Source organism: Cyclopterus lumpus, chromosome 10, assembly GCF_009769545.1.
Source record: "Cyclopterus lumpus isolate fCycLum1 chromosome 10, fCycLum1.pri, whole genome shotgun sequence".
Taxonomy (NCBI): Eukaryota; Metazoa; Chordata; class Actinopteri; order Perciformes; family Cyclopteridae; genus Cyclopterus; species Cyclopterus lumpus.
Genome location: NC_046975.1, coordinates 22,276,552 through 22,304,492, shown reverse-complemented (window position 1 = coordinate 22,304,492; position 27,941 = coordinate 22,276,552). Strand labels below are relative to the sequence as shown.

At 47.0% G+C, this 27,941-nt stretch overlaps 1 protein-coding gene across 1 annotated transcript in view; it reads right to left on the bottom strand.

The window, feature by feature from the left end:
* Positions 1-463: 463 nt before the first annotated feature.
* The window catches only part of LOC117737241 (protocadherin Fat 4), a 46,203-nt gene continuing 18,725 nt past the window's right edge, over positions 464-27,941 (bottom strand). The window contains exons 7-17 of the mRNA XM_034543011.1: positions 25,441-25,621; positions 22,612-22,862; positions 18,024-22,373; positions 16,385-16,489; positions 15,722-16,029; positions 11,949-12,034; positions 10,804-10,983; positions 10,210-10,334; positions 7,984-8,201; positions 5,329-5,590; positions 464-3,136 (exon numbers count right to left, since the gene is read on the bottom strand). Of these exons, the coding sequence (XP_034398902.1) occupies positions 1,218-3,136; positions 5,329-5,590; positions 7,984-8,201; positions 10,210-10,334; positions 10,804-10,983; positions 11,949-12,034; positions 15,722-16,029; positions 16,385-16,489; positions 18,024-22,373; positions 22,612-22,862; positions 25,441-25,621 (7,985 nt within the window). The 3' untranslated portion in view covers positions 464-1,217. The remainder of the gene's footprint in view (positions 3,137-5,328; positions 5,591-7,983; positions 8,202-10,209; positions 10,335-10,803; positions 10,984-11,948; positions 12,035-15,721; positions 16,030-16,384; positions 16,490-18,023; positions 22,374-22,611; positions 22,863-25,440; positions 25,622-27,941) is intronic.

Below are 27,941 nucleotides of genomic sequence, written 5' to 3'. Positions count from 1 at the left end.
TGGAAAATACTGATGTTACGTATGTAACAAATGTAAAAAATAAGTCTTCAATCTTACTTTTCCCCGGAAAAGTAAGAACACACATTTCAGCATATGAAAATATCCATAAAAACAACACGGCTTAACTAATTTAAGTTAATAAAACAGTAAAAAAAAAAAAAACGTAGAAACCATACATGTAAAAAAAAATAATAGACAAAAGACAACAAATGACTGTTGATTTCTCGTGAATGAAAAAAAAAAAAAAATGTTCATAGTGTTTTTAGTTGGGGACATGTTTAAAGGATCCATACATCGTTAAACGCTTGGCTGGTCAGAAAACGCACATTTGTGACAAACAACACTAACCCCCCTCCCCCAACCCCCTACCCGACACACACACACACACACAAAAAACTCTCCTCCTGAATTTAGGCCAGAAAAACATCCCCCCACCCCCTGTACTGAAATCCTCAAATGTCCGTAAGGCAGGGGACATGAGTAATCCTCACTCTTGGAGTGTTTAGCCAGTCTTCTGTGAAAGAAAATAATATATATATTTTTTAAAAACAGCACCAAAGACACGAGGAGAAGGGATCACGACGTCGGTGGGGTCGGACCCGTGCCGTGCGAGCGGGCCGAGTCCCGTCGCCATGCAGGTGCAGCCGGATCAATCAATCCACTTTTTAAGTGAATTAAAAACGTACCCCTAAAAAGACGGAGACCGGGAGTTTCCTTTTTTTTTTTTTGCGTTAACGTTATCTACCCGTCTTATCTCTCGGCTGCGAATGCGACAGAAGTGTTTAAAAAAAGGGGGAAAATGGGGAGAGAGAGGCAGTGCTGGTAATACAAAACAGAAACAAGTTTGATCAAGATAACAGGAATGGAGCTTTGCAGAAACTAAATGAATTTCAGACATTGGATTTTCTTTTTTTTTGTCGAGCCGTCCAGCGTCAATGGAGACGTTGTAATGAGGCCTCGGGTGAGAGATGAACGCACGATTGTACAGTTGACTTTGGACCGAGAGAAAAGACTGGTAAACTATTCCAAGGTGGCTAATGACAAAGTCCGTCACGTTACAGGTGCCATTTTTCTGCCTTACTGCATTGAAAGTCGTCTTTTAATTTTGAATAAAAACAAAAAACACGTAGTCCGACGTTCTCTTGAAATATACAGTCTTTTTTTTGTTTCGTTCAAATGGAGAACATTCACCGTATTCTACACCGTAATAAATAGTCTCATACATATTGCTCAGCCTCCCCTTCGTTTAGAATGGTCACCGAGCCATCCCCACTGTTCATTTCAATGTCATTCGCTGCCGCGTTCTCGGGGAGCAAAGCTAAGTCCTTGAAAACGTCTACATAATGTCCGAAGCCGGGACCCCAGTTCAACAGATTGTCCCAGTTAAAGCCCCCACTGGCTTGCTGGCCCAGTTTGTGGGGCAGGGTGTAGTGCTGCTGCTCGGTAGGGGGCATCTGGGGAATGCCAGGCCCTCCTTCCGCCCTCCGACTCGAGTACCGCCTCTGCTTGAGCCTCCCGCCGTAGTCCTCGTCGTCGGCGTCCGACTCGTTGACCTGCGAGAGCTTGGGAACTCGGGAGTTGTACGACACCGGCTTGTCCCGGTCGTACTCCATCTCCGAGCAGGTGAAGGAGTCGTGCGAGTCGCTCTCTGAAGAGGTCTCCGGTGCCGGGATGCCGTCGGCGGGGTTGCGGACCCTCGACAGTGGCCGGCGGCAGTCCTCTTCCGAGCTGGAGCGCCCGTGGTCGGCGCTGCAGATGCTGGGGTTGCGCGGACGCGGCGTGTTCAGCCGCTCCACTTCCTCGATGGACAGCCCCACGGGAGGCCCCGTCTCCAGGGGGATCTGCTCGATCGGCTGCTTGAGCCGACTGCCCGGCCTGGACGTGTGGCCGTGGCCGGCCATGGTCTGCGGACTCTTGCTGCGCCTCCCCAGCCGGGTGGCGTAGTTGAACATGGGTGGCGGCTGGCACATGTCGTTGTGCAGGTCCAGCGGGCTGCCGTCGCGGCGAGCCAGGTTGAGCTCTCTGGTTGGAGTGTTTCGGTAAAAGGAGGACGGCTTGGTGAACGGGGCCGGGGAGTGTCTGGAGAGAGGGTTCGGGGTCGGGCACGCCGAGTGGGAGTGGCTGAGCGGGGTGGACCTCAACGCTTGCGTGTACTGAGGCTGGTAGTTGTAGCTGGTCGCACCGAGGGGTAATGGGGACTGTCTGGCGAAGCCCAGCGGGCTGTGTCTCTGGATGGAGAACTTGGGCGTGTGGCTGCGGAACTGCTTGTAGTGTTGGATGATGTCTGCATCCGAGGGGGCGATGCTGCTGGCGTTGTCTATGTCGTAGTGTTCGATGTCTGCTTCTGGGCCATTGCAGGGGGCGCAGGGAGCACTGGGGACAGTCTCGTTGTTGTGGGGGATGTCCGTTTCATCGTAGATCAGATAAGGGTTCTCCCTCTCAATGATGTCCGGCTTGGGGTTCCCTTCCGGTTGTTTCCGCACCGTCATGTCATCTCCGTACGGCGGTATGTTATCCGGGTCGTCGAACGCGACGTTCTCGCTGCCCTTTTTCTTCTTCTTTTTCTTCTTCTTCTCCTTGGGCTTCTTCTCCTTGGGTTCCTTCGGCACTTTGGTCTTGTTGCGACCCTTGCAGTGGTTGCACAGGATCAAGCTGAGCACCACCAAGGCGAGGACCGTGGCACAGCTGCCGACGATAGCGGGCACCGCCCAGATGGGGAGGACCATCGCCTCCGACGCGGGGCTCGGACTGCAGACAAAGCCGCCGTTGTTGGCCGACTTGCAGACGTTACCCTGAGGGCACTGGACGCCCAGACAGGCCACCAAGGTCTCGCAGCTCTTGCCCGTGTAGAACTCGGAGCAGACGCAGGTGAACCCTGAGCGGGGATCCGGCACACAGCTGCCGTGGTTCTGGCAGGGGTTCGAGCCGCAGTCGCCGGGTGGGACACACTGGTACGCGTACCACTGGTTGACGCACATCAAGCTGTCCCAGCATGGGCTGCTCTCGCACAGGTTGGGACCTCTGCAGCCGATCTTGACGGACGAACTGGTCTTGGTTAAGGTGACGAGGCCGTGGTCCCCGGTGTATGGCAGGTTCTCCCCGTTGTACTTCACGTAGGCCAGGCAGCCGTCAAACCCTGCGAATTAAAAGCAGAGAACGACTGGTTTAGATAACAAGAAGCAGCTAACAAGCATGGAGAGGAATGATTTCCGATTGCCACCAGACCGATCTTCAAAATGTCTGACCGACACGGGATCGCTTCCTTGTAAATATCAGGAACGTGGAGCTATAATCGGAGCGAAAGCTACTTTGTTTAGACAGGAAATTGGTTCAAGATTAGGACGAACAAAAACAAGAAGTGAACTCCTCCAACAATTAATATTAAAAAAAAAGAACAAATCTAGCACCGCCCAATTTGACTTGATTTAATATCTTTCAAACAGGGAATCCATCGTCGGAGCCAATGTAGCTTAAAGACATACATCTGGGTTGAGTGTCTGCGTCAAATTCTATTATTTTCCTTCATGTGTAGCCCGACAGCGTTGCCTTGCCGATGTAAATAGTTTTTTTTTTTTACTGAATTCATTCCACGTGCAGATTGAATCCATTCGTGCCTTCTTCATTAGCTCTTGAAAAGTGAGTCCGTCACAGACGCACATTGAGGTTAAAAAGGTTGGTTCACAGGCAGCCGGCCACAAACCAGAGTTGGCCTGTTTTGTGTAAAAAAAGGGTCCACAAATAATTCAATTTGCTCTTTTTCTTTTTACCATATTAGTGCATAGTATTAGGTTAGCTTTCCCTCCCCTTAACATTCTAAAATGTACTGTGTTGCATTACCCTCCCGCCCCCTTTCACCTTTTCCAAACCGCTCATGCTCGAGGACATCTGATCTGTGATCTGAGTCTAGACGAAGAGGAGAGTCCATGGAAATAGGACGAAAACACACACACATTAGTTGTTTTGTGAATAAATGATACTCTGATAAAGAAACATTTATTTAAGCCATGTTAATTCATAGCAGGTAAAAATCTAAGCAGCGCGCAAATAGAAGCACACTTTCAGTTCCAGGAGTTTTGTTGGACGACCTCCAAATATGGTCAGCAGTTTTGAGCAGCAGGCTATTAATTCATTTTTTGGGGGGGGAAAGCGGGTTTGTTCTGGAGTGCTCTGTCACACACGAGAACGGCATGTGCATGTGCACACAGTTACAGTATCTCAGTGGTTTCCTTAACATGTGCTGCTGCATTAGTTATTTACAGTAGGCAAAGAGTGGTTTCTTGGTCAAACGCCAGTTTTTTTTTTGAAAGCTCACACGGCGTTCCTGGCGAGGACAGCTTACACAGCACGTAAATACACATGTCCATTCACGCACATGCACGTAAATATAGTGTACATTCGACGAGGGGTCTGACCGCCACCCGTTGGTTTTGGAGCGGCCGTTATCTAAACTGTGATTTTTAGATTGAAAAAAAAACATTGAAATGTGTTCTTGAAAGGGTAGAAAAGCCCCCCGAGACAGTATTTAGTTCTTCATGGGACACTAAAGCTATCTGATTAAACTCTAGTAGCGGGGCCAGCAGCTCCTTTAAACTCCAGTGAAGATATCACCATGAAACCTCCCCAAGTTAATTACTTACAAGTTGTCTGGAATTGTATGTTTATATATGTAAATGAGGCATAGTCTTAATACATAAGTGCTTATTTGCATATATTTGCAGAACAGGATATCTGATTATCTTGGACTTCTCCCTGTGTTGCTCCATAAATCACAAAATCATCGCCAGCATATTTTTACGATTAAAATGAATAGATTATTAACAAACCCCTCAGTTAAAAACCTTCAGAAAATCGATAGAAATGAAACTAATTGAGAGAAAACGGCCTTTAACGGTATGTTTTGAAAACGACATACATTTATTTTACACTACAGGTGAAATAGGGTAACAAAAAACACCCCAAAAAAGCCAAATAGATATTACCATGAAACTTCCCCAGTTGATTACGCACATAAAAAATATTATATAGTTTTTGTTTGAGAAGCTTTATGAAACGTTAAAATAAGCAAAAGTCGCATCATCTAAAGGAAACTTTTGGTGAATTTTGAGATGAAAACCACAGACGGCGAAAAAGACAAAAGCAGTAAAACAAAACACTTAAAAAAAGTCTATTTTGGATTGTTTTCTTTCCGCTTGGTCTCTCAAAGTAGACGTGTTACGGAAGTCTTAAAAACCGACCAGTGTGTTTAAACCCGTGTTTTGGAGGAAGGGACTAAACCAGCTGCCACCACATCGAGGAATTGAAGCGACACCGTCCACCGTCGAGCCTCACCTGCTGCGGTTTTCTGCTGAGCGGGTCCTGGCGGGATGCCTCCCAGGGAGAAGGTCACGACATCGAGCCCCCCGAAGTCCTGCGTGGCGTGCTGGATGACCCTCGGGTGGCTGCCGTCCACCAGGAGCAGCGTGGCCGAGCCGTTCTTCACCAGCCGGAGCGTGTGCCACAGGCCGTCCGCCAGCGCCGCTTCTCCCACGGTCCGCTCCACCTTCCCCCCGACGCCGGCGTCCGAGATGTAGTGGACGTTGCCGTTCCTCAGCTGGGAGAAGAAACAGAGAACGTGTCGTGGTATCCAAACATTGCACATCGTAGATAAGAGGTGAGCGGACGGACTGCAGGAGATACCGGAGAAACTGCATCGCGGGGTTAGTCATTCTTAAATTGTGTTTGATGAATAGCTGTTCTCCGAGAAAGAGCCGCTACATTTTTTTTTTCAGATGAAGGCGCAGGCTTATCACCTCAGCATCAATCATGAACCACGAGAGGAAGTCTTCTCTCGGGCCTAAAAAGAACCATAACGCCACGCTGCATTCGCAACCCGTCGGGATCCGATGTCGAGGTCAGAGATCAAAAAACAAAAAAATGCGCCCCCCCCCCCGTCGCTCGTAAATCCTCCTCCCGGCGGGACGCGGCGCAGTCAATCACGTTCTCCCCGGACTTGAGCGCGGCTCATGTTATTCAGCCGGATGATGACCAGAAGCTCGCTAATAACAAACGAAGACGAGGAGCGCTCATTCAAAAAAAAAAAAAAAATAAAATGCACTCATTCAAAAAACGCCCACCGGTGAAGGCTTTAAAAGAAATTAATCAAGCTCACTTTGGCCTGGACGACGCATCGCGCGGCTCTCCCCGTGCATGGTAATCTCATACGTGAGGCTCCCGGCTTCGATGGAAAAGTAATCCCGTTTTTTTTTTTTCAAAGACCCCCAAAAAATCTGCTATGATAAGTAGCTTCCGGAAGAATTGATTTAAAATGGGAAAAGCGGAAAGTCCCCCAAGCCAAAGAAAACTGTGCTCGAAAAGCTGGAAAACCAATCATGAAGTTTATCTGTTAAACATCTTTAAACAAGGTTTATATATATATATATCTATCTATCAGTATATTTAGTTCAGAGTCATGTACATAACATATGGACATACACTGTGGGTCCCTGCTGTTTTGCTCTTTTAGGCGTCATGGTACTTATAATCCTCCTCCGGACTGTTGGAGAAGCTGTGTTGGGGATTCGGTGAGCACCAGAAGCTGCTCGGAGCTCGGAGGAAAAACAAACTCATACAAGGGAGGAAGTCTGATACTGAAAGTGGGAAGGGGCCTGAGTGGTGGTGAGGGATGAGGGGGAGGGGGGGGGGATGAGGGGGGGGGGGGGGTGAGCGATCAGTCAGAGGGAGATGGGAACAAGAACAAGACGAGGGCAGATGGAGAGGGATCGGAGGTGGCCGAGTTGATCGATAGTTCAGAATTAAAGTTGCATGTATGTGGGAACAACATCTGATTCACGCTTGCATACAAAAACGTACGGCTTATTGTAACGTTTGTCGGGGCGCCGACTGGGAACTAATGGCGATGGTGAACTAATGATGACCGCTAACGAGTCTTCCACGTCCTCGCGGCTGATGCAATTAGCTGAGCAACAACAGCAAACTCAGCCGGATCTTCTGCTACGACTTGTGGTGCTTTTAGTTTTTTGGGGGAAAAATGCTCCCCGTGTGTACGTGGGGAGTATTTAAGTACACTGCACATTATATACATTTAAAACTGGGTTGGAAGTTGTATGTCTATACCGTATATTTATATATATATATATATATATAAATATAAATATCCTGTTTAATAAAATATATATATATATATAGAAATATATATATATATATATAGAAATAAATGTATATATATATATTTGTTGTTCCACGCGACATCCAACAATAACACCAGGGGAAACAAAACAAGCTTAATATTTAAAATAACTAACTTGTAAAGTTGTGTTAACCTATGCTAACGTCGTGAGCAAACTAACTAACAACGTACATATTTTTGCATTTCTTTCTTATTACTTGTTACTTTCATGTTAAACATTATCGTAGCTAGCTAAAGACATTAGCATTTCTAGCTAACATTAGTACCAGCTATCTGCTGCTTAACGTTAGGTAGTTAGCAAGTTAGCCTGTTTGTTAGCAGCTTTGTTTTCCACCTTCACACAACATTAAAACAACTATAGCAGCAGGAACACAGCAGGCCCTCCACTGACCTAAACTGAACTGTATTTGTAGTTTGATGAAGTGTATTTTAATTTCTTTTAAATGTGCTTTTCTATTCTTTCATCCGCTCCTGTTGGCCATATTAATTTGCTGTTGTGTGCTGATAACGCAAACTCCAGACTTCCTCCCATGACCGCTTCCATGAAGGGCTTTTATTGTGAAACCACGACCCGAGGCGCTGCGATTCATTATTCAGAGGTCTGAATTACTAAACAGTGCATGAGAGAGCGAGAGCGCAAAAAAAAAATCTGATATTTCTGTTAAAAATAGAAAGTATTTGAGAGAATGGGAACATGCAGTATGACGAATTTACCACATGTGCCGTTACAGTGCAGTCTGCAGAACGCTCATACAGACGTTGTTTCACAGTATGTTGAACACCTTCCCCTCGCTCACCTTAACGGTGGTGTAGTTGCTGCTCTCCTGCACGTGCAGCAGAGTGCCGCTCTTGCTGCGCGTCCTGAACTTGACCTCCAGGCTGCTGGGGCCGGCGAGGTCGGAGGTCGCGCCCCGCAGCGACTGCCTGAGGAGGACGTCGCGCTTGGGGCCCCGCTTCAGGGAGTAGTCCAGGCGGCCGGTCCCGTCCAGGGACAGGGCGGTGTCCGCCGTCATGTCTGTGGGAGCGAAGATGGGAGAACATCTTCAAAATCCTGTCCCCCGACTTCACAAGGGTTTCACAAGCGGGCTGTTAAAAAAAAAAGAGTGATATTTCCACCCCGGAGCTGGCGGACACTCTAATATGATTTTCCTAATCCTTCTGCCATAACCACTAATTGGTCCTCACATTCTCACTGGTGGTTTCAAAGACCTTGCCATGAAAGATGAAGGTCCAGCCTGCGTGGGTCCCCTTGAGCAAGGCACCATAACTCTACTCCCCATAAGTACCTGACATATAAATGTAATCCCCAAACATTGATGCAATAGTGTGGATTTACTTTGTGCATATTAGCTATACACAGTAAACCCTAAACTTTGCTAATATTTTAAAGTTTGGTATTATTATTATCCAAAATACAATGAGATTAACCCCTAAAAAGTACAAAATATGTTGCTATTAAAAATAAATGTGTTTTTGAAGATCAGGCTACGGCCTTAATTACATGAAACGGTGTCATTTCGCTTCAGAGTTAGATTTAAACACGCAGTTGAAATATAAAAATATCGGTGCGATTGAAATGTCTGTGGTTTCATAACGCTTTCCACTACAACGACGTATGTTTTGTTTCTCCCCCGCTCAAAAATTGCTCTCGAATGCACCGCGGAAATCGTACGTTCGTGGAAAGCGTAGGCGAGACGTTGACGACGAGGCCGCAGCCGGCAACATCAAAAAAATCTGCTCAGTGAATCAGCCGACGGTGGATCTGTGCACATTTTTTTTTTACTCCGTCAAGTTCAATTTTGGTGGACGTGTAAATGCAAAATGTGTGCTCCAACCCTCTGAGCCCAGAGCAGTTTTTTCTTTTTCTTTTATTGGCCTTGTTTTTTCACTGCAGCATATTAAAAGTCCTTCAACTCTTATGGAAGTAGGAGAGCACGCAAAAAGATCCTTTTGTGCAGTTACAATGCCTTAAATCGTAAAAAAAAAAAAACTGAACTCTTTGATCATTCTTTTTTACGAACATTGGAATATATACAACAATTTTGGGGGAAAAAGACGTGCTTTATACATTGTGTTACATCCTCTCCTCACAGCCCACAGTCACACAAGTCCGGTCCAAGTTCCACTGAGCTTTCGTCACATCAGCTGAGTCCATTACGGCTTCCAAGTGGCGCTGAGAAGCGCAGAATTTAATGTCTTATTATTACAGGATCTCTTCAGTTATTTTGAACGTGAATAAAGGGATTTTAATGGGATTTTAATGGGATTTTAATGCGTTGCGACGCTTCGATATAGCTCTGCTCTGTTACACTGTATGTGAGACTGTTGATGGCATACATCCATCTTTATGATAAACTGTGTGAACAAGCAAGTACGTCCCCAACAAGCCCTGCGAGGAGAGTCACGAGCTCCCAGCACCCTCTATTCCACTGGCTGATGGGTAAACTTGACTCGATTCACTGCGACCGCGGGACCGAGACGATTGGCAGCGTCTCAGTCGCACCACTGGTATTACGTCTTAAAATCTTCCCATAAAGCTCGTTTCTTCCTTCTGTGAAGAGGACATTCCTACTCGTCACTCCCTGGCATCGTGTTTTATTTGTTCTCTTCCCGAAGAAGAAACACATGACAGAGAGAGAGAGTATTGTATTTTGTATTAGCGGAAAAAGTGCCGTGATCCTATTTTCGTGCCATAAACCCGAGAACAAAAACAAACCAACAATAAGTAACAAGTAACAATAAGAACTTCTCAAAAACAAACGTGGTGACGTTGCTTCACGTGATGTCGCACCTCACACAGGAGCTGCGTGCTTCTGGCAAGTTTTTTTGTGAGCCTCAAATGTCCCTTTGCCTCTTTTAAGTTATTAATATCGTCCTCAAATAAAACGCATTTATGTGGCTGGCGTGCAGTTCGATGACTCATCGTTCGAGGAGGGGAGAATCATGAATAGTCACGATGGAGCGTTCCTTAATGAGTGCAGCCTCAGCAATAAATAACATCCCCCCAAAAAAAATATGCTTACATTTCTCGCAGAATTTGCCGGTGAAGCCGTCCACGCACTGGCACTGCTGCCAGGACCAGTGGTCCAGGCAGGTGCCCCCGTGTCTGCAGGGGCTGGCGGTGCAGGCTCCTTCCAGTCTCGGACATCTGCAGACAATAAACACAACGTCAGTTTGACACGTCGGACGCACAGTAAAAGGGAGCAGATGAGCCGTGATTTCTCTCTCCCGCGCTGCAATACAAAAAAACCCACAAAAAAACATAAAGAACCTCAAGAGGATTAGCATATTAAAAGATCTGTTCTCGCCTTCGCTATTCAACCAGCAGGACAGAAAAGGAGAAAAAAATAAATCTCTGGAATTCTGCAATTCCCCCCCTCACACTCACACGTCAACAAAATCTATTTGAATAAAAAAACTAAATACAACACATCTTTTTTAAAAACTCTCCAGAGGGCTTTGGGATTGTGAACAGATGTCCCACAGCGAGAGTCGAGGAGGTTAGAGAAGACGGACAGATGGGAAGAAGAGGGAGATGATGGAGAGAGGGTGTAAAGCGGGTGTGGGGTGGGGGGTGTGTGTGTGGGGGGGGGGGGGGGGGGTTTGGGTATGCGGACCTGTCAAGGATGCCATGCGATGCCAGCGCCTGACTGGGCTCCAGCGGGCGGCCGTTGACGGCGAACTCCATGATGCAGCCGACAAAGTCGTGGGTGGCGACCTGACCGCGCCGATGAAGGACGGGTTCTATTGACCTGACGCCTGCAACCGAGAGCCTGTTGGGCTGCACGTCCAGGATCCTGCACACACACACACACACACACACACACAAAGACTTAATGCACGCAGTGACAAAAGTGCATATGCACAAAAATCTAAAAAAACTTTCAAATGCATTCAAGTACATACACACACACACACACACACACACACACACAGAAAGACACTGCGGGTCAACGAGTTTCACAACAACAGGATCCCGAGACCTTTACAAAATAAACCTTCTGCTCCCCCTCTCTCTCACACACACACACACACACACACACACATGTGTACAGTGTCAAATGTTCACCCCACAAGGCCTGCTGGCTCAGAGCGGTGTGCAAAGGCAACGGTCACCCAGTGATTGGATGAAAGGTTTACATCATGCATTGCACATTTACAACAAATGACTCCATTTTGCAGCCCATCAGTGCACAGAAATGTTCGAGTGATTACATTTGTTGTACTTGTTGTGTGATTCATCCGGATACTTGAATGAAATGAGCAATAACGTAAAAAAACGCTTCTATTCTCCACGGAGCTGTGTTATACGCTGCATTCTTCTCTCTATTGTGAGCGAGAGATAATAAACACTTCGATCCGTGATTAAAAATGTGAACGCGTGGATGGGATTCCGTTTAATTTGGATTTTAAAGGTTTATTCTGCTTTTTGGGAGCAAAATGAGCCAAACTCAACAAACACACAGTGTGGATGAACATGAATTGAGACATTGTTTGTACTATATTGCTGGAAAAAAAACAAAAAAAGAAAATCAGCTAAAAATGTTCCCCTCCAGGCGCAGAAAAAACTATTGGTTCTGCAAAGCTTTCCCACTTTTTTTTAGCCCAAATCATCGCGCATGGACTTTTTCAAGCCTCGGACCTGGAACTGTCAACGCGACGCGTACGGTCGGATCCCAGAGACTGAACATCTGTGTGTACTTTAGGTGTGTGTGTGTGTGTGTGTGTGTGTGTGTGTGTGTGTGTGTGTGTTTCTCCTCACCAGTCGGTGTGCACCGCCACATTGCTCACCGCGCAGTAGCCCGGTTCCTGGTCATCGCCGCACAGGTCCACAGTCAGGGATGCAGCCTGCAGGATGACAAGGAAAAGACACACACACACACACACACACACACACACACGTGCACGTTACGTGTGATTGTCTTCAAAAACAACAGCTGGTCAATTATTGGGGTCATCTTTTTATTTTATTTTTTTTCTGGTAGACTGTGGTTGACGTAGTTGGTTGAAGCCACTCTGTTTCACTTTATTTATAATCGGTGTCACGTGTGAGTGAGCGTGTCACTTGTGCCGGTTCAATGCAAACAGTTTTCTTCCAGATGTCCGTCAGCGAACTTGAGGTTTTAGTTTTAAGTCAACGTCTGAGTGGGCGGAGCCAAAGGTGGAGTTGCTCTTTCCCTAGCTAACTAGCTAACTAGCCTAGCAGAGCTACTCTATAGCAACCTAAGGTAGTTAAATAGACAAAGATTGATCAAAACTATCATACAGCCCATTCTTTAAGTTTGGAGCCATGCCAACAGCATGCAGTTTTATCTGATGTGAAGAAATATATCTTAATGTCATTCATATGTATTAAGGAATGCTGTGGAGCACATACATGTTCATTAAATAAAACAAAGAACAACACAGATAACAGTGCTGGTATGTGGGTTTAGTCAGCGTTGGACAGCGCCCAGCTAGCTTGTTTCCAGTCTTTCTTCTAAGCTAAGTTAGCTGCTGGTGCTAGCTTCGTATTAACCGTAAAGACACGAGAATATTGACCAATTCCTTTTTTAAAAAAAGCTTTCCATACAGGAACTCAGAGCGTATCTGTTGCCTTCACGCGGGCTCTCAACATGGCGACGGCTAGAAGCTAACGGTGCTGACAGCGCTAACGACGGAGCAGCGTTAGCCTCGGGGGGGGGGGAACCGGAGGGGTTGGCGCTACGTCAGCGGCCGTTATCTAGCTAGCGGGGCCCAGCAGAGACTTTAATGCACTAAATATGCGCACAACACACACATACGCATTCTCTCTAGACATTTTACTCAGCTATGTTTTTACATTGCACGTATATCGTGTAGGATCTGTTGAGATCAGCAACAGCATCTCGTCCGCGACATTATTCCTTCTCCTGAAAATAATGTGATTGCGTTCACATCTTCATCAACTGGAACTGGACGTGCGCCAGACTAAATATCTTGTTATGCACCGCAGCGTGGTGTTCACTCCGGGGTTCCGGTTCAACCCATTGAGGGTGACTTCAACCGCAACCGTTATTTCTCCCAGAGCGTTTCGATTCCCGTCGTTAATGTGAGCGTTTGTCCGTCGAATGGCACGTAGGCCAATTAGTTTTCATCGATTCATCACGGTGGTTGACGGGCGAGTGGCATAACGTATTTTCTTTTTTTTTTACAGCCATACATTACAGTGAAACATTTCCTATTTTCCCGTTAATGGTACTAAAGCTTTAGTCCAGATGTGGGTTGCTCTCTCTCTCTCTCTCTCTCTGCTCTGAGAGGGAACGACCCTACTGGAAGAGAAATGGGCTGGTGAGGGAAAATGTGGCGGAAAAGCGTGTGAAAGTGTTAAAAAACACGGGGGCAATCCCGCTCCACCTCTCCTGGATCTTAAGTAAACACGGGACCCCCCAACACAAATCATCCTGGAGAGCACGACCCCCCACCCCGACCTCACAACACACATGAGTCCGACACATGGACGCTAAGAAAGTCAAAGTAAAAGCGACGACAAGCGAACAACGGGACTCGCTTGTCTCGAAAAGAACACCATCGTGACTTCGTGAAGAAAAACACGAACATTTCATTAGTGTCCTTTTCCTGAGATCAAAGGCGCCTCAGTCGCTGTCGAAGGACCTCACACTGCGGTGGAGAAAATGTGGATCTCAAATTAAAACCCAATGTAACCCAAAAACAATCGGTGGAAGAGGAAGAAGCCTCTGGAGATGATTGTTTTTTCCCCCCGTGACTAATGCGATGTCCTCTGTTGTGGTGCAGACGCGGAACCGAGGTTTCCTGCTTGCGTCGAGGACGAATAACTCATCGACTCAAAAGCTTCATTACTAGCCTCTCGTGCTAATCAGCGACAGCGAGTCCTAATTTGCGAACATCATTCATAGAAGACTTCTTAAAACCCGTGATTTTAAAATAAACCGGCAGAGCTCTCTGATTAGATGTTCCCAGCTGTGATCTTTGCCAGACGTGTCATTTGCTGTCACACGATCACACTGATGTTCATGTGTTATTCTCCTACACTCAAATCCACTGAATGGAATTTACACGAGTTCAGCTCGAAGCGTAGCAACACCGACCTCTCGGTTACTCGGGATGATGCACAGATGTGGCTTTGACGGCTCTCATGGGGGAACCGTTGACACCACCGAATGGGGAAAAAGAGTAAGAAAACACAGATTTTGACCAATTAACAGACGGCTACAGCCGATAACGCCGTCTCGACCAACAGCGCCCCACCCTCCGGTTCCCTCCTCAGGAAAGCCCCGTTAGCTATGTCAGCACGTTTGCCATAGTTTGCACTATTAGCACTTTTGCAATAGTTTGCACTGTTAACACCGTTAGCACTGTTAGCTGTCAGCATGTTTGCCATAATTTGCACTGTTAGCTATGTCAGCACTTTTGCAATAGTTTGCACTGTTAACACCGTTAGCACTGTTAGCTGTCAGCATGTTTGCCATAATTTGCACTGTTAGCACTTTTTCGATTAACGTTGGCCAACAAAGATGAAATCAATGAACGCAAGGTTCAAACGGCGTAACTTAAACCTGCAATAATGTCGTGCACATTCAACTCGTTTATTATTAGAGACATTGGCAGACAGCTGCATTGGACCGACACCCGAACAAAAGATCGCCTGTTGCGCAACCCACCCACCCCCCCCCGTGCCGAGAGACGAACCGTGTGCCATTTATCGCATTTGACAATTAAACGTCGCTGTCCGATGGCTGTAATTACGACTGTAACGGAATCTGTGAACTCTCCGCTCCCCTCTGATTACTCGGAGTCTTCCAGACGAAGCGGTGCGTGACCGTGTCCGTGGTTTCTGTCTGCTTTTCTGACATCGACTCGAGAAACAGACCTCGGGGGCCCCGACCGCCGAAATGACCCGCAGCGACTTCTGCAAACACAGCGATCGGGTTCACTTTATATTTCTGTCTCCTTTTTCGAGAGCCGTCACACGAACCTGCGTAACACTCGCTGGGAACAGTGCGCGGACAGAATCGCTGCTCCACCACGTGCGCTGTATTCCTTTTCCATCCCGTCACTCTGCACCGTCTCAAAAAAAAACTATTTAACGATTTTACCAGCTTCCTATGAAACTCTCAGCGCACGGTGGGAAATGACAGATTTGAAGTCCAGCAGGAGCCCCCCCCCCCCCACACACACACACACACCATCTCTTTCCTTGCCACTGCATTGCTGGCAGGGAGAAGCCTCTCATTCAGAGCACAGGAGACAGAGTTTCAACCTTCAGGGCCATTTTGGATCCGCGCATCGTAAATCACGACGAGCCATAAAGCGTAAAAAAACCATAAGCTGAGCTACCCACGGTTTTGGGGGGGGGGGTTACTTATCATCTGATGGTGCAACAAAAAAGAATAAAAAAGCAACGTTTGGATGCAGGTTCCAGCTCTGAAAGCTCAGGACGTAAACACTGTAACAACTATAAAGTTCATGCCATGAATGTTCGATGAAGCCACAACAGAATGCACGATGAAAAACGTTTAAATAGACGTAGCTCACCATCCCGGCTCTCCTGGCGATGACTGTGTGGAACTGCCCGTCCGAAACTTTGATCATGGTCATCAGTTTGTACGTGCCGCTTCCCAAGTTGAAGGAGAAGCGCATCCGTCCCTCGAAGATCTCCAGAGCCAGGAACTCCGCCTTGTCTCCGGTCTGGTTGTCGTGGTTGTACATGAGCAGCGCGTTGCTCTTCAGGGTGGCGAACTTGATGTAGATGTAGTTGTTGTTGGGATCCAGAGACGGAAACTCCATGTAGGAGAGCTCCTCAAAGCCGTAGCTGTTGAGTTCGCAGTGTTTGCCGAAAACCCCTGAGGACCGGAAAACGAAACCAAAAAGAGGAATCAAGAGGAGGAAGCTGATGAATGATTCACGGGTGCCGCCGTGATATAAATATCCACAGATGAAACAGAATCTTCATCGAGCGATATTATCAGTTATGTATTTAGTGTTAACAAAGCAGATTTTTTAAATGCTCTCTGGTCATAATCTCGGCTCCTCGAGAAGTTATTTTTACCCAAATTGGAGGCTTATAGACGATAATCATGACAAATGGAGAGACAAAATTAAACGTCAGTAGAATAATAACAGCGTGACTTTATTTTATTTTCAGGACTGAAACTGAAGGTTTGCTTATAACCTGAAAAGTTTCCTACTATTACTTACCAAATGGACAATGACAGTAATATCCATCCACCCGATTCTGACAGGACCCGCCATTAAAACATGGGTTACACTCACAGTGATTGATGATGGAATCACACGTTTTGCCTGGGTTCACAGAACAACACAAATTAAAATGGATGAGGTGGCAGACAACACAGGGAAAAAAAAACCCGAGGGGAACACAGTTCACTTCCCCCACAGGCCAAGTCATGCAGGCATTTCATCACCTCACAGCTGAGAAATACGCTGTAAAAATAATACTCCCAACAAATCATTTGAAGTGAAGTTGTAGCGAGTTTGAAAAAAAAAAAAAAAGTTTTTTTTGTTGAAATAACCATAAAACGGATAATACGAAGATGTAATGTCATCTGTTTTAGTGCCGTTTCACGTTTCATAAAAATGTTTCTCGACACAATGTGATGCAATTGTGGAAGAGGAATCACTTGTCCGAGATGACATCATTTGATCCAAAACATCTTGAAACTTTCAGAGGAAGAAAAAAAAAAAAAGACATGATCTCACTCAATTGGCAGAATTTTTTCTCTCTGAGATTTAATCTGATTTTCAAACTCGCTGCAAAGATCAAATAACGTTGGGCTGTTTTTTTGGTGTTTTTTTTGGCAGTGCAGAGAGACAAACAGTTGCAATGTTTAACATCACGATAAGGAATGTGACACTGATAATAAAAATGATGGACTGGTGCAAGACAATAAATGATCCAGGCATGGCACAATACAAAGAAACTGACAATGAACTCCCTCAAATGTATTTGAGCTTGTAAATCCTGAGACAAGTTTGCTTAATGGAGATTGATTCTGCTGCCAAAGAGCAGGCGGGGATAACAGGAAGTTGAGGGTTCACCGTGAGGGCATGCAAACTACTGTAAGTCAATAGGTGCATTTCTTCACAAAAGGGTCATTTATCTTGATGAAACCCTAAAAGATTTGTGGTCATTTTCTATCGTCATAATAAAACGGGACAGTAATGACTTGATTTGAGGCAAATCGCCTGCCACCGCTCTGAAAATATCTTTCAGATGCTGAAGTCAGCGGCTGGAAAACATGCAGGATTTAAATGACTGTTCTAAGTAATTCCACTTAAAATCCACTCCCATTTTATCGAGGGGTAATAGCGCGGCGTATTCATTACGTTTCCAAATGGAAAGGCCTGATTGGATCTTTCATAAAGCTGCTCATTTGTCATACAACTGGAAACGGAGCCGAATGAGAAGTCCTTGATTAAGAAGTCCTTGAGTGTACAGTTGCATTAGAACCCGTATCTGTGTGTGGTCATAACTGCATGCGCATGGAGGCACACAATGAAACGTGATACTGGTGAGCTGTGTACGGAGTTCTACTCTCAAAGTCCTGACAGGGGTCAGCTTCGACTCGTCCTTTTTATTAAAGCAAACATGGCAGGCTGATATGCATCATCTCCCCAACTAGCAATCCGAAAAGCAGTTGTAGCCACGCTTGTATGCTATGACTACACCTCTTGGAAACATTGAGAAGCAAATATTTTTCCTTGGAGCCAAAGCCATGTGCTCTTGAGTACATTATTGTGTGAGTGTATGTCCCCACCCTCCCTAGGTCTAACATGAGTGGTCGGACATAAAATGTGACTCCCGCGTGTGTAGTACCTGCAAATCCGGATTTGCAGAGGCAGTTGAAGCCGCCGGGGAAGTTCTGGCAAAGCGCCCCGTTCTTGCAGGGATTGGAAAGGCATTCGTTGACATCCCTCTCACAGGCCATGCCGGTGAAACCTTCAGGGCAGGTGCATGAGAATCCCCCCACCAGATTGTGGCAGGTGCCGCCATTGTGGCAGGGCGACGGCTGGCACTCGTTGATGTCCGTCTCGCACAGGGCTCCCATGTACCCTGGCCTGCAGCTGCAGGCGTAGGGCTGCAGGGGGTGGTTGGAAACGAGGATCACGGGGACACTTTCTTCTGTCTTCATGTCAGGCCCGACACTGAGACGCCTCTTGCAGCTGCCTCCATTCTGGCACGGGTTGCGTGTGCATGGATCATGGTCCACCGCATCTATTTGCACCCCGCTCTGCCTATATAAAACGTCTTTGATACTCTGGAAGAATGTGGCCACACCACTGGGGTTGACATATTGTCCGTGGCCTCGTTTCACAGCTGCCATCAGGAAAGTCTGATTGTTGAGTTCGAATGCTCCATAAAGCAGCACCCCGGTGCCTAGTCCCGCTAGCTGAGAGTTGGCAATGCGTAGGAAGCTGAGGTAGTGGTTGGTTAGGAAGCCTTTGACTCCTTGAGAGTGGAGCCGAATTAATATGCTGTTGTCCACTGTGGCATTGGTGAAACCCATGAAGAGGACTCGGGCTGTATTGCTGACTGAACCGTGGACACCATCACTGCTGCGGATGGTTAGTTCAAAGGTTCCATCTGTTGAGCGGGCTTTAGAGTTGAGGCTGCACGTTCCAGTTGGGATATTAAACAGGCCGGAGGATGAGGGAATGAGGGAACAATGGAATCTATCCTGAATGTCAGGGTCTTGGGGTTTGACGTCTCCCAAAGAACCTCCGGGAAACATATTGCCAAAGTAGTGGACAAATATTTCCACGGCCCTCGGCTCTGAAGGGTTGTCATTCTGATCGTTTATTTTGACGTGAATCGTTCCCGTGGAGGACATCTGAGGCACACCAGAGTCCTTGATCACGACAGAGAGGTAGAAGTCGCTAATCTGTTCCCTGTCAATCTCTCGACTGGTGGTTAACACTCCAGCTGGACTGAGGCTGAAGTAGCTGTTGGCAGAGCCAGAACCGAGGAGGCTGAATAGGAAAGGGCCTTGGTTTGGTGGTAGATCCGTGTCAGATGCTGTTAATGTTGCAACGGCGATGCCAGCTCTCTGGTTCTCCATTACCTCGGCATATGCGGTTGTCAAAGTTGGCCCGTTATCATTGATATCTTCCAGATTCACAATCAGGGTGGTGCTTCCGGTTGCGGGAGGCGTGCCAGTATCCACAGCAAGAACCGTCAGATTATACACAGGAGTCGTTTCTCTGTCAAGCTCTGCAGCCACGGACACTTGGCCAGTTTTTGGGTTGATGGTGAAAACATTTTGATCAAACTTGGGAGCAATGGAATATGAAAATCGGCTCCAGCTCGGGACGGAGTCTGAGTCCTCGGCACTCACAAAGGTAACGAGACCACCGGGCGATAAACCTTCACTAACCTGCACATCGTACAGTTCTTGGGTAAAAACTGGAGGATCGTTGGCGTCAAGGATTGTGATGTTCACAAACACCTCGTCGATATCTGCACCCCGAATGCTTCCGCTGTTCTTTGCCAACACCTTTAGTGAAATCTTTTCCTCTTTCTCGCGGTCTAGAGTACCTGTGACATAAATCTGTCCCGTTTTCCTGTTGATGCCAAAGCCCTTCTTTCTGCTCTTTCCGAAAATCAGGTAGTAAACCACTCCGTCATTCCCTTGGTCTCGATCACTGGCAAACACTTCCCCGACCACTGCGCCCTTTGGAGCGGCTTCAGAGATTTCAAAGTAGTACTGTTTTGAGACAAAGCGGGGTACGTATTCATTGGCTCCCTTCAGCTGAATGTTGACATTGGCGAAGCTGCAGCGCTCCTCGTCTGGCACATTGAAGGCCTTTACCGTTAAATGGTAGACCTGCTTAGCCTCGTAATCCAAGAAGCCCTGGGTGGTGATGATGCCCGTGTTCGGGTCAATAACAAAGAGGTCACTGTCTGACGACTGTATCACATACGCCATGACCGCGCTGGGTCCCGAATCGCGGTCCGTGGCATTCATTTTGACCACGGTGGTGCCACTGGGAACGTTCTCCTGCACAATGGGGAAGTACTCGTCAGGTTCAAACACGGGAGGGTTGTCGTTCACATCGTTCACGTGCACGGTGACGGACACGTAGCTTGTTTTTGCGATCCAGCCGCCGTCGGTAGCTGAAACTCTAAGATCATGCTGTATCTTGTCTTCAAAGTCCAGAGGGTGAGCTAGGGATAACACGCCCGTCTTGCTGTTAAGCAAAAACAGACCCCTGTCGTTGCCTGAAGTAATATTGTATGTGATAAGGCCGTTCATTTCTTTGTCTTTGTCTCTGGCAGACAAAGTCCTTATCGCCGTTCCCACAACAAGGCTCTCGGGTACGGTAGCTGAGATTTGGCTTTGTGAGAACTCAGGCGTGTGGTGGTTCTCCTCCGTGACCGCAACTCGGACCGACGTCCGCGAAGACAAAGGAGGATTCCCTCTGTCGTTCGCCGTGAGGTCAATGAGGAAAAACCTATTCATATCAGATGTGAGGGAGGAGGCAACAGTAATCCAGCCACTTGTTTTATCTAGCTTGAATTTACTGGAGCTGTTTCCTCCGGTTATCAAGTACTCAACCTCAGAATTAAGGCCAAAGTCCTTCTCGTCGTGAGCTACAATTCTAATCAGCCTGGTGCCGACTTTGACACTTTTAGTGACGGGAGTGAAATAGCTCGGCGAATCAAACTCGGGCGGATTATCGTTGCTGTCTACGATGTTTACGATCACAGTCGTCTCGCTCATCAGAGGCTTCACCGCTCGGTCTGAGGCCGTGACAATGAAGCTCTGCCGGTTTATATTAATGCTGCTAGCGCCTGTCGAGTTCTGATATTTTAACTGCTGCTTCACAAATATCTCTCCGGAGCTGGCGTTGATTCGGAAAAACTCAGACTGGGACCGAATGAAATAGAAGATTTTGCCGTTGAAGCCCTCGTCGGAATCCGTGGCCGACACCTGTGTGACCAGGGAGCCCACCTCCGTGAGCTCGGGGTAGTCCAGATAGTAAGAGGGACGACTGAATCTGGGGGCATTGTCGTTAATATCCGTTATAAATATGGTGACATCGGTGCTTACTGTCCAGCCAGAGTCATGGGCCGACACTTTGACGATATAATGATCCGTGTCTTCTCGATTGAGATGCCTGCTTATTGTTATGTCTCCTGTGTTTGGATTGATGTTGAACGGAAGGCTGGGGTCTGTTATTGAGTATCGGCTCACGGCATTTGAACCGGCGTCCTCGTCCGTGGTGGTGACCCTGGTGACGGTGTAACCCACCGGGGCATTCTCGGCCACCGAAGCGCTGAAGATCTTGGAAAACCTCGGAGCATTGTCGTTCACGTCCAGTACATTGATGAGCACTTTGACCGCCGAGTTTCTGGATGGCGACCCACGGTCGGTGGCTTTGACTTTCAAAGTGTACTGAGCCACCTTTTCCCGGTCCAGCGGCCGGGTGGTTCGTATTTCACCGGTCGCTCTATTGATGCTGAAACTGTTCTCCTTGTTGCCATCTATGAGGGCGTATTCGAGCTGCCCGTTAGGCCCGCTGTCCAGATCGACAGCAGAAACAATCAGCACCCGCTGCGGTGAGAGGTTCTCCAGTATCTCAGCGTGGAAGGGATCCTTATCGAACACCGGGTGATTGTCATTGACGTCCAGCACCGTTAGTTCCACTTTCTCGTAAGAGGAATACGGGGGGAAGCCCTGATCTCTGGCCTCAACCCAGAGAACGTATTTCTGAACGTGCTCATAATCTAAGGGATGCCTGATGGACAACTCGCCCGATAGCTGGTCGATGTGAAACGCGTTATCCAGGTTGCCGCTGGCGATGTAATACGACAACGGCCCGCCCCTCATGGAGGACCCGGTCACCGTCGTGACGACGTGGTTTGTCGGCTGGCTCTCCGGGAACGTGAACGCGCGCTCCTTCAGTGTGATGACGGGGAAGTTTCCTCCCGTGACGAAGCGGACGGTCACGGTGGTCGTGTCCGTTTTGGGGTTCGCTCCGCCGTCTTTTACCCGAACCGTCAGGGTGACCTCTGAGCTTCCGGTGAGCTTCTCGTTGGCGGTGATGGCACCCCTGACGGAGTCGATCTTGAACTTCTCAGAGTTGCGCCCGACAAGGGAGTAGTGCAGCTGGGCGTTGGAGCCCGAGTCCTCGTCGGTGACGGTAACGGCAAAGACCAGGGACCCTAGAGACACACATGAGTTTTTATGATAAGTCATCTTTATTTATCTTTCAATGCACAAACCTGAATAAAATATGTGCGAGTATACAGGAGTTATTTCTCGTACAAATAAGGCCTTATTTCAATATGTTGTGTGTTCTTCTTCTTCAATTGTGCATCTTTTAAATTGGATGTCACGTTTGAACCAAAAGCAGACGTTTACTTTATTACGTTCCCTAAACCCGGCCAGGTGTGTACTGACCTGCCGCAGTGTAGGCGGGTATGTGGGTGACGTAGGGGTGGTGGTGGAAGCGAGGAGGGTTGTCGTTGATGTCGGCCACCGTCACGGACACGGTGGCAGAGCTGGACAAGCCCCGGGGCTGTCCTCCGTCTGTTGCCACGACCAGCAGCTGGTAATTGTTTCTGTCTTCTCGGTCCAGCAGGGAGCTGGTGATGATCTGTCCCGTAGCCGGGTTGATGGAGAACTGGCCGTGTCCTCCGGTCAGACTGTAGCTGTGGGAAAGAAGAAAAAAGTTTCAGTGAAAGTGACGCGAGATAACAAGTTGAGTTTTGGAAAGTAATTTATGATGAATATCCCTTTTTTTCCATCCGCAAATCAACCTTCTTTGTCTTTGCAGATGGAAAGTTCAATTTGTATTAGTGAAAACCTTCCAAAACTAGCTCTAAACCATGATCTGATAACTGTTGTAAAAAATAATAAGATATAATCCACCTTTTATTTTTTTTTATTTTTTTTTACTGCACCTGCATATATTTATATATTTTGTGTGTTCTACATAACTTATTACATAGTGAAAGGAAACTAAACGTATGAAATGACACATAATCACTCTTTTACCTCATCATTATTATCATTACCTCTTTTCAGTGGCTATGGAGCTACTTCAGTTTCTGAATAATCTTTTGTTACAGTCAGTAAATTGTGTTTCTTCTGTAAATACTGACCGTCAGGTGATACACAAGTCATTCACAATGTTCAAACTGACTTTTGTTCAGTACTGTCCTGATGTGGCCTATAGAGGGCACTGTTTCAGCTTCACAAAAAGCACAGTAATGGTCACCACACTCTGTTGGCTTGACACCAGTATCGAAATCCAGCAACAGTTTTCTGCTCCACTGCTCCCAGAGAGCCACTGTGGTTCAGGCTGGAGAAGTCGAATAAAAAAATACACGACAAACAATAAGAATAAAAGACCGCATAACATGCAACTCCTTTAGGGACTGAGGGGCCGCAGGCTTTGGCTTCCAAAAAAGCTCATATCGTGTTTCACCAGCAGGGCCCCGGGATGTAAATGTAAACCGACACACACACACACACACACACACACACAAACACACACACACACCAGTGCATATTTAAAAAAAGGGGGGGGGGGCGTGAGCGGGGAGAGGATACGAAAGCTCATTTGGACGTAAACTGTCCAACGCGGTCCAGAGACAAGTCCAGGTTTGGGACTCTCATTTAATGGACTGCGAGAATCAAACTAACAAGCGAGAGTAACCAGTTCTGGTCTCCGCTAAGGGCCTCGAGGCCCCCTCGATGTGCACAACATATACTGTCATCGACAATTAACATCCTCATTATCGTGTTTTTTGGGAAACTGGAGCGCACTGCGGTACCCCCCCCCCCCCCCCACCTGCCCCCCCAATGTGCACCCGGTGGGGTCACGGAGGACGGGTCGGACCTTGAGAGTCGGTGTCCGGCTTGAGAGAGACCGGCCAGAAGCTCTCCCCACCACCCCCCTCCAACGACTTCGGGTGTTGACTAAAAACTCTGCTTCTTAAACTCCTGTCGACGATTGCGACATCGGCCTGGAATTTCCCAAAGCTGGTGATGAGGTAAAGCGTCTCGGCGAAGGCGTGAAGGAAAGCCAAAACCCAGTCCTGCACGGCCCTGAAAAGGATATTTTCACACCAGGGGGAATCAAAGCAAAGTAAAGCTGACCTGATTACTCGCCGCAGTTACTGGAACTGCGCAGATCTCCTCTGGATTGTAAAAAAAATTAAATAAATTTAAATTGGTTTCATTAGTCTCACGCACACAATGGATTTGATTTTTATGCCCGCGTTAATCTGTCAAATAAAGCACGAAATTTAAAATAAACCTTGGGTGCAAATGATCTACTGTTTCCTTCAGAAGTCGCTGGAAAAAACTAATCAAACCTATGAGGTAATTTCTGGTGGATGAATTTTCTTCTTTTTTTCTTCTTAACGACGTCTAAAAGAGGAGATTTAAATGCAATTTCAGTAAAAAAAAGAAACGTTGACTTTTGTTTTGTCTGTTCGGGAAAAGGCTCACAATCTCACATTTAGACCGTTTTGAGATTGTATTTTTTGGTAATTTAAGGATCATTTTTTTATTTTTGCACCTTTGAATGATCAGAATAACCGGCCGAGTTTGACCTCCTCTTGTGGATAAATTAGATTGAAAGTGCAGCAGAGACCAGCGGGGTCATGCAATGTCCCACTTTGAACTTTTGTTGCATGTCGTCAGTCTCTTAACAAAACATAGAGACTTGTTAGAGACCGGCAGTGAACTGGTGTCTGCAGGGGGGGTCTTCGTTTCCTTTGGATCTGGCATTGTATTGAAAGTGCAGCAGAGACCTGGGGGGGGTCATGTAATGTCCCACTTTGAGTTAATTTTGCACTTTTGTTGCATGTCGTCAGTCTCTTATAAAAGCATAACTTTTTTTAAAAGGTCAAAAGAGACAATTAGAGATTCTTTATCAGTGTAATGGGAGACCGGCAGTGAACTGGTGTCTGCTGGGAAATTGGGAGGGTCTTCGTTTGTATCTGGCCTCAGACGCCTCGATACAGAAATATTAATAGTGCACGTCAAAGTTACGCTTAATCCACAAAAGTCTCAAATTACATAAGCTTAATTCTTTAGGAAAGGTGCTATGATCGTATTAAGACAAATGTTTTTTTTAAAAGAATAAGAAATCCTCCAACGAGAGGACATTTAGACTGTTAGTTCTCAAAAATGTGGCACAAAAAAGGCATTCCCTAATAAAAAAATCGAATAAAAAGGTCAGAAAACCGGCGTGAAGGAACCAGAGCCGACGGGTACCTCGTCACCCCGTTGACGCCCACGTCCGCGTCGGAGCTGTTCACCAGCAGCACGTCGGCCCCCGTCGGCGCGTTCTCCATCACGGTGGTGTGGAAGGAGGAGGCGGTGAAAACGGGCACGTTGTCGTTCACGTCGTCCACCAGAACCGTGACCGTCCCGGTTCCGCTCAGAGACGGAGAACCTGGAGATGAGGAGGAAAAGGAATGAAGAAAAAAAAAAAATATATATATATATATATATATATATAGCAGTGAGCTTAGAAACGGCCAGGACAGAAGCGACTCGTTAAACTTTCCATTCACTCGGAACCTTTTTCTGACTGACAGCTTTCAGGAAGTCCTTTTCGTGCCACGGAAACGGTAACATGTGAGCACCATTAAGACTCCCATTTTGGACTTTTTGGACACGCGGGGGAGGCTTATGACTCGTCATCTGCAGCGAGACTCACATTGAACCAATTCATTCTCCAGTGAGAGGGGTTCAGCCACGAGATCCCCCCCGGCTGCATTGACGCAGGAGGGTTTCTCCGGCCGCCGGTTTTGGGTTTCCGCCGGTCGCTCTGCCACATCCGCGCAGCGCCGAGCACATCGCGAGGGGGGGGGGGGGGGCTCGATGTCTCTGAAACCGAATCTCTCGGCCGTCCTTTCCGGGGGTCTCGCGACACCTCGCGGATTTAATTTCCGCGGCGTGGTATCTATTTTGAGGCGCACGCCACCGAGCGGGTTGGTCTGTGGAATCGGAGCGAGGGAGAAGTGCTATTTTTAAGCAAAAAAAAAAAAACAACCTAAATTTCGCCCTGGACGGGTGACGAAACGGGGCTCGCTGGGGGAGGGAAGGAGAAAGGGAGCAAGGGGGGGGGGGGTAAATCAATAGCAGATGAAAACGAGCCGCAATGCAGAAAAAAGAGAAGGAAAAAATGAAAGATTCAGACATCTGCCTTGCTTGAGCTGGCCTTTATAAGCCATCCTTAAAAGGCACGCTGCATTGCCTGATATATATATATAAATAAATATTTATTTATATATAATTATTCCAAAGCCAGCCTTGTTACCGAAAGTCCCAATGTGGGATTTGGGGACATATTTAAAGGCTTGGGGGGTATTTTGAGCTCTCAATAATCTGCATAACATTGACATTGTTCATAAGCACCTGAGGATTGAGGAACGCTGCGTTGACGCTCTCTTTCCTGCCTCTAACTTGTCGCCGTTCCCCTCCTGCAGCTCGCTTCAGGAATCCGATGCGAACGCGTCAGCTGTATCACACCCAAAATAAAAAACACGCACAATCCCCGAGCGCGTGTCCCCGGCGCCTGTGTTCTCAGCTGTTGAAAACATCAGACGCTTGAACCGATGCGTACCGTAGGGGCCCTCGGATTATTAAGAGATAATACAAAACACTTTGGACGGGGGCCACCAAAAACCCTCTCCTAATGCAAAAAAATAGAATAAAATCTAAAAACATGAGGAATCTGAGAAAGAGGGTGTTGAGTGGCCGGGAAAAAGAACAATCTTGAGGGACGCTACGGATCTGTTGCTTAGCCGGCGGCGGATTATCGTTTAAATCGTGATAACGATCTGGGTAACACGCTCATTAGATTCGGCGCCAATTCTTCTCGTTTTGGAAAGCGAGGTGGATTTATCTTTCCGTGAGACGACGCGCGAGTGAGGTGTCTCATTTCTTTTGTGATTTTACGTCACCAGAAGAACACGAGCAACGGCTTTTGAGACGCATTTAAACCTCTTGTTCAGGTATTTTAACTCAGGCGACGCGAGCCAATCAAACGGCTTGTTTCAGACTTCTCGACATCTATTGGATCGATCGCCGTTAACTTCGGATGGCTTCAGCGGTACAGACGTATTTTGGTCGGTACCAAAAATAATTCTGAAGTTAACGTATAGACAGCCATTGTGTCTTTTCAAAATAAACTTCCCCCCCGTTCAAAGAAAACGAGCAGTTTCCGCTTGTTCCATTCAAACAGTCCAAAAAATAAAAAAACTTACATACAGTACAAACAAAAACGTTGTTTTCAGGTTTACTTACGAAACAAAACTACTTGGTTAGACTTGTGAAAAGGTCGTGGGTTACGAGTTTAAAAAAAGAAAGTTAGTAAAGTCCGTAAATTACAATAAAGTACAATATTACGGTAAAATAACGTAGAGTTGGTTTCACGCTGGACGTGAACAACGGTCAGTGAAAGTCCTGTGTTGGTTTGACCCACCCATCCTACTGAGACTTTCTATGTATCTTCTAGCTATGTATACTACGTCAGTTGCTCAGGTGGGTTTGCAATGGCGTTGGTTTGCGTGGGGCTACTCATACAGACGCCTCCGTGCATCGCTATACGACACCGAGCTTCGGTACTGGGGGGCGAGACGGGTCCGACAAAAACTGAAGAAGTGTCTCCGGGAAAGAAATGAAACTCCCCTCAAACTGTGACCTCCCCAAGTGGGCATAGAGGATCAACACATTTGAAACATCATTGTGGGTTTCTGGAGACCGGC